The sequence below is a fragment of the Doryrhamphus excisus genome, chromosome 2 (genome assembly GCF_030265055.1).
Source record: "Doryrhamphus excisus isolate RoL2022-K1 chromosome 2, RoL_Dexc_1.0, whole genome shotgun sequence".
Classification (NCBI taxonomy): domain Eukaryota; kingdom Metazoa; phylum Chordata; class Actinopteri; order Syngnathiformes; family Syngnathidae; genus Doryrhamphus; species Doryrhamphus excisus.
In genome coordinates, this window is record NC_080467.1 from 1,410,001 (window position 1) to 1,419,346 (window position 9,346).

Below are 9,346 nucleotides of genomic sequence, written 5' to 3' on the forward strand. Positions count from 1 at the left end.
AAGCTCTTGCAAAAGCTCAGAAAGGTCAGTACATGATACGTTACTTCATTCTACTTCACCAGAAGTATCCTGGTCGATATATCTTATTAGATGCCATCACCGGTAATAATTTGTACATATGAATCTTTACAAACATACATTAAATAAGCTAGACATCGTATATACAACATAGTCTTTGAGAGTGAAGGGTGACTTGATGTGAAATCAAGTGCTAATACATTGGAGGGTGCTGAGCTCACTCATTGGGAGTGACCAGGATGGATAGGATCAGGAAGGAGTACATGAAAGGAACATTACATGTTAGAAGCCTTGGAGATAAAGTCCTGTAGACCAGACTGAGATGATTGGGACATGTCCAGAGGAGAGATGGTGAATATATTGGTAGAAGCATGCTGCAACCAAAAAGCTCCACGTCCATTTCAAATAAAATCAACAACCTTGTTTCTTTTCCTCTAGGTGTCCCACGGTCGTCTGGCCAGCGCCAGGAAGCCCGAGCGCCAAGTGACCCGTATGGTCGTCGTAATGATTATAGCTTTCATGGTGGCATGGACGCCATACGCAGTCTTTGCCATACTGGTCACAGCTCATCCGACCATTTCAGTGGACGCCAGGTTGGCTTCCATCCCGGCGTTCTTCTCGAAGACTGCAGCGGTATATAACCCCATCATCTACGTGTTCATGAACAAACAGGTAAGGTTTCTTTTTACAATACATGTATTTTATACGACTATGTCTGTACTATACTGCTGATGCATAATGCATAATGCATAGCCCATATGCTAGTTAGTCAGTCATTGTGATTGGTTATGTAATTGTATGGTCATATCACCTCATACTTCAGTACGTGACAAAAAATTACAAAATTTAAAAAATTAAAAAAAAAACAAAAAACAACTCAAACTGTATTATGGAAAGCAGGAAGTGAACAAATGTAACAGTTACTGATTGTAAAAGTACCAGATGGAGGGGTAGGATTTAATAAGCTTTGCTTCTTCCTACTCCTTTTGGACATGTGGAACTGGGAACTGATTATGGGATGCACTCAATTGGAATCTGATGCATGTTCAAATGAAATAAAACCATTACCATTACCATTACCATTACCATTACCATTACCATTACCATTACCATTACCATTACCATTACCATTACCATTACAAAAACTGAGATCATTTTAACACCAATGAAACTTAATTTTTTTATTTGGTATTAAACAAAACAACAAATAAAGTTGCAATTTTAAAAATATTAGGTTGCAGAAAAATGTATTGTCAAAATACCGTCAAAGTATTGTGGGACTAAAGTCATAATTACAAGAAAAATTGAAATATGCCCAGAGATTGGCAGGCGACCATTCCATGGTCGCAAAGTCAGCTGGGATAGGTTCCAGCATACCCCAATGATCCTGGACAAGCGGCATAGAAAATGGATGTCTGAATGAAAGTGAAAATAGTTGGAAAATAAAAAAGAAATGGAAAAAATAACAGCTATAATTTTTACAAAATAAAGCAAGGCAGTAAGACGTGGGTTCGAATCTCAGCTTGGGCATCTCTGTGTGGAGTTTTAACCTAATTTAATGTTAAGTATGCAGATATGAATAATTTCATCTGAATGTATTAGAATTAATGTTTGCAATCGGCAATTATGGAATATTTGATACTCTCATGATCATTTAGAGTTTGGGGTTATTTTGGCCTGGGTGTTGAGATAAGTTGATTACTGTTAAACGTAATTTAATTACATTTACGTGATCAGAACCACTTTGGGAGCTTGGTTATACCAGGAATCTTTCCTAATATTATCCATCGTTAAAGCATATGAATGTAGAATGTGTACGTATTACATCAAATTTGTGTGTATCTGCACAAAGACGGTACTAGATCAGACCGTCCTGGAGGGAAGTGCATGCCCACGTGGATGTCCTACTTTTGGCTGATTTAAATGGGTCAACACCAAGAAGAGTCGATGTAAATAAGGATGTCGAATCAGCTAAGCTGCCAGTACTTGAAGTCAAGTGACTTCCATTATTAAATGATTCATCCATTCATCCGTTTTCTCCAGCGCTTAGTCTCATTAGAGTCGTGGGAAAGCTGGAGCCTATCCCAAGATGACTTGTTGGGACATATAGACAAAAATTGGTAATTTTGTGTCCACTTGGTCAACTTTTTATTGTCCTGTAGCGCATTCTTAACATAAGTAAAACAAATTAAAACAAATTAAACAAAATAATGAAAGTTGGGCTGCACGGCGGATTTATTTTATTATTTTATTATTTTATTATTTTATTATTTTATTATTTTATTATTTTATTATTTTATTATTTTATTTTTATTATTATTTTATTATTTTATTTTTTTCATTTTTTTATTATTGTTTTAGAAAATGTTTTATATAATATAAAATGTACATGTTTTATAAATTGTTTTTATTTTTAAATTAAAAAAATATTATTTTATTATTTTATTATTTTATTTTATTATTTTATTATTTTATTATTTTATTATTTTATTATTTTATTATTTTATTATTTTATTATTTTATTATTTTCTTTTTTTTATATTTTCATTTTTTATTATTGTTTTAGAAAATGTTTTATATAATATAAAATGTACATGTTTTATAAATTGTTTTTATTTTTAAATTAAAAAAATATTATTTTATTATTTTATTATTTTATTATTTTATTATATTATTTTATTATTTTATTATTTTATTATTTTATTATTTTATTATTTTATTATTTTATTATTTTATTATTTTATTATTTTATTATTTTATTTTTTTCATTTTTTTATATTTTAATTTTTTATTATTGTTTTAGAAAATGTTTTATATAATATAAAATGTACATGTTTTATAAATTGTTTTTATTTTTAAATTAAAAAAATATTATTTTATTATTTTATTATTTTATTATTTTATTATTTTATTATTTTATTATTTTATTATTTTATTATTTTATTATTTTATTATTTTATTATTTTCTTTTTTTTATATTTTCATTTTTTATTATTGTTTTAGAAAATGTTTTATATAATATAAAATGTACATGTTTTATAAATTGTTTTTATTTTTAAATTAAAAAAATATTATTTTATTATTTTATTATATTATTTTATTATTTTATTATATTATTTTATTATTTTATTATTTTATTATTTTATTATTTTATTATTTTATTATTTTATTATTTTATTATTTTATTATTTTATTATTTTATTATTTTATTATTTTATTTTATAAAATGTTCATATAAAAATGTACATGTTTTGTGTGTGAGGCTTGTGGCGTAACTGTGTTAGTTAGCAAAGAATTGCAGTCAACCACTGATGACATCATAGACCGGTGACAGCGCTGACTAGCAAGCTGTTAACAAGGACGTTTAGTAACAAAAATAATAACAAGCTGAACGTCTAACTAGTCTCCTTCTAAACGCTAACCTCTCCATCTTGGAACGCTCTCGATTTCCGTCCAGTTCAGGAAGTGCCTCATCCAGCTCTTCACCGGCAGGCTGGCCGTGCCCGACAGCCAAATTAACCAGACCACGGCGCGACCCGGAACTACCGCGGAGAGCCACATAGGCGAAATGACCACCATTGCGGCCCGCATCCCCGTGGACAGCACAGCGTTGCCGAGGTCGGAAGAATCTCCGACTGACTGCGGCTCCTTCGCTCAGCTTCCCATCCCGGAGAACAAAGTGTGTCCAATCTAACAGCAGATGTACGACAACGTTCCTTTATTTGGCACCTTTGGACTCGATTGTTTTCCTTGTTGGGAGAAAAGGATTGGATGATAATTTTGTTTAGTTTCACTTGGCAAAATCCGAAAGGAAAAGAAGCTCTATTGCAGCAGTCTATTGCGCAATATTCGATTTGAATCCAGCCCAAAGATGGAATTGAGCATTTCGGAATACTCAGTTCTTAACCAATTCGATTCCTTGTAAATATGAGCTTGCCTTAATTAGTTTGCGTGGCCGATGACTATCATCTCTAGTGTCCTTTTTTTTTTCCATGCCTGCACACGTCGTGTGCCACAGAATACAACACGCACTTTATTCCACTTGATAGCGTCCACTTTCACGTGGATAGCTAGCGCCACACGACTTTGGCCAAATCACAGCTCGTGCGTACTTTTCCAAAATATCGGAATGCAGCCTTTCATCCGAGTCGTTTGAGTCCCGAGACAAAGCCCGCGGAGGAAAGCATTGTTTTTTTATGCTGTTTCACTACTTTTACTTTATTCAAAAAGTCAAAGCCCTTTTTTTTTTTTTTTTTGAATTTGGATACTTTATTCGTGCGGCTTGGTAAACAGGCGAGGACAATGCTTTCATCCACGCTGGAGATGGTCAATGCAAGATGTCCCTACTGGCTCCACTGCTGGCCAATATATTCACTCATGCAGTGAAAACAACATCGAGATGCACACAGGAAAACAGATTCCTACACTTTATGGACAAAAGTATTGAGACACATAACCCGAAATTCGATTTTTTTTACAGTTTTAAAAAGGCCAGTTTCCGGAATCCCACTGGCTTTCCTTTTCTTTGGCGCACCACCACTTGAGAGACATAATGAAGTCCAAAAATTTAACTACTAAAATTTTTTTTTTTTAAAAAGTCCAAAAATTCCTCACGGAATATTTGTAAAACAAGGGCTACTTGTACGCATTTTGTTGCATTTCGACGGTTAAAAATCCGATTCCAGTCTCAGTATTATGCGTCTGCATCAAGACGCTAATGTCGGCTACACCACGCCTTTACGCTCCACGCTCTGCTAACACCCATGCATAGTGGAACGTACGGCTGACAATAAATGTCACCTCACCTGGAACGTAAAGACTGCGATTTGCCGACCTAATCTGTTTTTTTTTATTTTTTTTGTAAAAACAGCAAAAAATTAAAAATCAGCAGTAATTTTACAAGAATAAAGTCAAAATACTAAAAAAAAGTTGTGATTTAAAAAAATATGAGGAACATTTTTTTTAGTAGCCTGCCATTGAAATAATGAAGAAAAATATTTTTAAATTAATTAAAGCTGTAATATTATGAGAATCTAACAAAACAACAAATACAGTTGTACATTTTTGAAAATTAAGTTTTAATGTTCCTACTATGAAGACAAAATATTGTGAGAATACAGTCCTATTTATGTATTGTGTAAAACTATGCCGGGAACATCAAATTAAAAGCACGGAAAGAATATCGAGCCACCATCCACCAGTATGAGCCTGGAGTTTATCAGAAGTTACACCATACAAATCCTACCTTTATGCATTACATAGTATCAGTATTTGGGGGCAAATATGAGGTGAAATTAAACAGGTATCGTAGTCTGTGCAGGTAGAAGGTGCTTTCAAGGACCGTCAGAAAACTGCATGCATTAAACATGCAAAAACTGATGGATTTCAAACTGTATGTTATTTTTTTAAAGTAAAATAATGGCCTCTATTTCCAAAATTGATATCTCTTTACGTAAAATTCAACGTAGTTATCGAATTGTTTACCGGAAAGAGATTTACATTCCTACTTTTTATAGATAAAAAATTATTTCTATCTGCGATTGCGATTAATTACAAGTTAATGATGGACAAAATGTGATTAATCATGACTAAATATTTAAATCGATTGACAGCCCTGATTCAAAGATATGGTGACGACATGTACTGTAGTACTGCTCACAGGTTGTTACTGTAATGTTCAGTGAGACGCACAAGCACCAGACTCGATCACCGGAAAAACAGGCTTTTATTGCAGGTTTGAATGATCTCAATTCCTGCCGGTGTACCAATATTTTTGTCCATAAAATGTACACATGCACACAGATTAATAGCAATCTAGTTTAAAAAAAAAAAAATAATATTTCCAACAATACGAGCACAAAGGAAGCCCAAGTGACAAAAAGGTCCAAATGCAATGGAATAATCAGCATCACAAGCACATGTAAACAGCAATAATAATAAAGTCATAAAATATCCTCACACAGGTCAAAGGTCAGCAGAGGGAACAATGTAGCAAAGTGTTTTTTTTTGTTTTTTACTTGCCTTTGTGTTGCATGTTTGTTGACGACGTCCGAACCCACGGTGGTTTTTGATTGACTGTCTTATACAAGTTAGCGTACGTGTTTGTAGTCAACTGACTTTTATGTTTCCGACATTTGTAATCAGTCAGGTAGGAGAAAACCTTCAGTGTCAGTGTCTTCAGTGCATCTGTGTGAAATGTGTTGCCTTGTCATGGTTAACAGTAAAACAGTAAAACAGTAAAACACACCTTGGTGAATGTAAATCGTAATTCAACACAATTTAGGGGACCTGTTAGGATTATAACAAATATACTCGACCGTCAGTGATCAGAGTTGTTGTCCCTTTTGGTTTTTAATTTCATTTGCAGTACACGCTGTTCATTTAGCATAGGGGTGTCCAAAGTGAGGCCCGGGACCCATTTGCGACTAATCTGTTTTTTTTTTTTGTTTTTTTTTTAAACAGATTTTTTTTGTAAAAACAGCAAAAATTGAAAAATCAGCAGTAATTTTACAAGAATAAAGTCAAAATACTAAGAAAAAGTTTTGATTTAAAAATATGAGGAAAAATTATTTTAGTAGCCTGCCATGGAAATAATATTTTTTTATATTTTTTATTAAAGCTGTAATATTATGAGAATCTAACAAAACAGCAAATACAGTTTTTTAATTAAGTTTTGATGTTCCTACAATGAAGACAAAATATTGTGAGAATATAGTCATAACTATGAGAAGAAAATTAAAAAAAGTAGAAATGCGGAAAAAAAGCTGTAACTTTACCAGAATAAAGTCAAAATATTATTAATGTTCCTACAATGAAGACAAACTATTGTGAGAATACAATCATAACTACTAGAAAAAAATTAAAAAAAAGCAGAAATGGGGAAAAAAGCTGTAACTTTACCAGAATAAAGTCAAAATATTATGATAAAAAAATAGTATTCTAATGAGAAAAAGGGTTACAGTTTTTTTTTAGAATAAACAGAAAAAAATTCGTTTCCGTAGCGCATTAATGAAATATCAAAGGAACATTTTTTTTCAAGTCGTAATATGTGAAACAAACAAAACAAAAAAAAATAATTTTTGAAAAATTTGGTTGTGTGAAAATATAATATGGAAATAAGTCAAAATATTATAGGAAAAAAGTCATGAAAAGATGAAAAGAAAATGTGCAATCATAATAGGAGTGTTGAAATATTTGGAAAATGAATAAAAACAACCGGAACTAAGCTGAGAGGCACTTTTTTCTTGAAATATATCTATATATTATATATATATTATTATTATGTAACTTCTTAGCATGTTTGTTGTGTTAGTTTCCAGAATATCAGCGTGGCCCTTTGCATCCTTTCATTTTTCAATAATGTGGCCCCAAGTGGAAAAAGTTTGGACACCCCTAATTTAGTACATAATATACAAACAATAACAGTAGAACGATTGTGATTAACGAGGAAGAAGATGTTCCCCCACCGATCCACTCATTGAACCATAATTTGCCTGCCCAAACGTATGACATCATAGTTTACGTATGTGTGTGCCTGTTTTGTTTTGTTTCTATGTAATCAAGATGTCTGGTACAAGTGTCGTGCAAGTAGAACAGGATCATGATGGAAACGTGTCGTATCCAGCAAATTGTGTAGCTGAAGCATTTTAGCTCATTAGTGTCACGCTGTGCCATGTTGGGCCATTCATTGTATTATTGACTGTAAATTGATAATAACTCATAATGGGTCAAATTTAATGACATTTTTTTCCCTTGAAGGATCGAATGCCCAACAGGATATTCATTTTTTGGGAATTATAATTAGGATAATTTAAGTTTCAACAAACCCAAAACCTACTGATACGTATACTACCTCCAGTACACACGTATGGTCGTAGATGATTTGAGATATTTAATCTTGCTTAGATTTTTTTTTTTTGCAGGGAAACAGTCATCCATATTTTACCTTCTACATGTATGGTCTCCAACCCGTACCTGCAAACCCTCTGGAAGCTACCGTAGTTTGTTCTTCGTTTGCCTGAAAAAGTGTGGAGTTGGGGATGAGATCCTGCCCCAAATGGGGTCTTGGGGCCTATTCCCAGCGCCCTCCTGTTTTAAATAGTTTTTAGTATTTTTCCAATATTTTAATTTGTGCTGTTAAAGTTGGTTGAAAGACCAGCATTTTTTTTAATTTTTTTTTTAATTTTTTTTAATTTTTTTTTTAACTTGCGGTGCCAGTTTGTTGCCATATATGCTTGTCACTTTTGATTTATATGATTTTTTCCCCCCTTATTCCCAAATGCAAATTGCTGGCAGGTATGGCTGGAGCTATTTTAATTTGTGCTGTTAAAGTTGGTTGAAAGACCAGCATTTTTTTTTAAATTTTTTTTAAAAAATTTTAATTTTTTTTTTAACTTGCGGTGCCAGTTTGTTGCCATATATGCTTGTCACTTTTGATTTATATGATTTTTTTCCCCCTTATTTCCAAATGCAAATTGCTGGCAGGTATGGCTGGAGCTATTTTAATTTGTGCTGTTAAAGTTGGTTGAAAGACCAGCATTTTTTTTTTAATTTTTTTAAAACATTTTTAATTTTTTTTTTAACTTGCGGTGCCAGTTTGTTGCCATATATGCTTGTCACTTTTGATTTATATGATTTTTTTATTTTTCCTTATTTCCAAATGCAAATTGCTGGCAGGTATGGCTGGAGCCTATGCCAACCGGTGATCAGTCAGGCTACAAACAAGGAATTGAGTGCACAACACTCAAACTCAGGGTATACTGACCCACCATTCCAAAACCCAGGTTGAAATACCAAAAACTACGGCCACAAAGTTGCACATGAACTATGAATACTTCCATGTAACACTTCCTACTCTGCTGTCCTGCACACCGTCCACCCGTTTGTTGTACTGCACTATTCCATGTCATGTCAGGTCTTGTTCTGGCGAGTCCTTTGAGTGTAGTACGTACGTGGCTTGGTTCGGTGCATGTTGCTTGTAAAATGTCTCTATTAAAGTATATTTTTCAAAAACCAACAAATCGCTCTGTAGTGCTTAACCCTCACCAACAAGACTTGAGCTTCAGGAAGTTGTAGGAAATCAAGGTTTTGGGTCTCCACTGGGACATCTCTGCAAGGTGGTTGCATGTTGTCTCGTTCTGGGTTTCGTGGGTTTTTCTCCAGGAATTCTGACTTCCGCTCCCACAGTTCAAAAACACACGTCAGGTTAATTGCCGACGCTAAGTTTCCCGTGAACGCAAAAACTGAAAGTTGTAGCATTCAGTTGAATACTAAAAACAGATTCTGACAGACCACTTCCACACATGCACGGTGCACATATAGCTGAATT

The 9,346-nt window shown here is 33.2% G+C and overlaps 1 protein-coding gene across 1 annotated transcript in view; it reads left to right on the top strand.

Annotated features, from left to right (window-relative positions):
- Positions 1 to 9,017, top strand: part of valopa (vertebrate ancient long opsin a) — a 19,725-nt gene extending 10,708 nt beyond the window's left edge. Inside the window, exons 3-5 of the mRNA XM_058049779.1 lie at positions 1 to 24; positions 457 to 690; positions 3,476 to 9,017. The exon at positions 1 to 24 is cut by the window's left edge and continues 94 nt beyond it. Of these exons, the coding sequence (XP_057905762.1) occupies positions 1 to 24; positions 457 to 690; positions 3,476 to 3,712 (495 nt within the window). The 3' untranslated portion in view covers positions 3,713 to 9,017. The remainder of the gene's footprint in view (positions 25 to 456; positions 691 to 3,475) is intronic.
- The last annotated feature ends 329 nt before the right edge of the window (positions 9,018 to 9,346 follow it).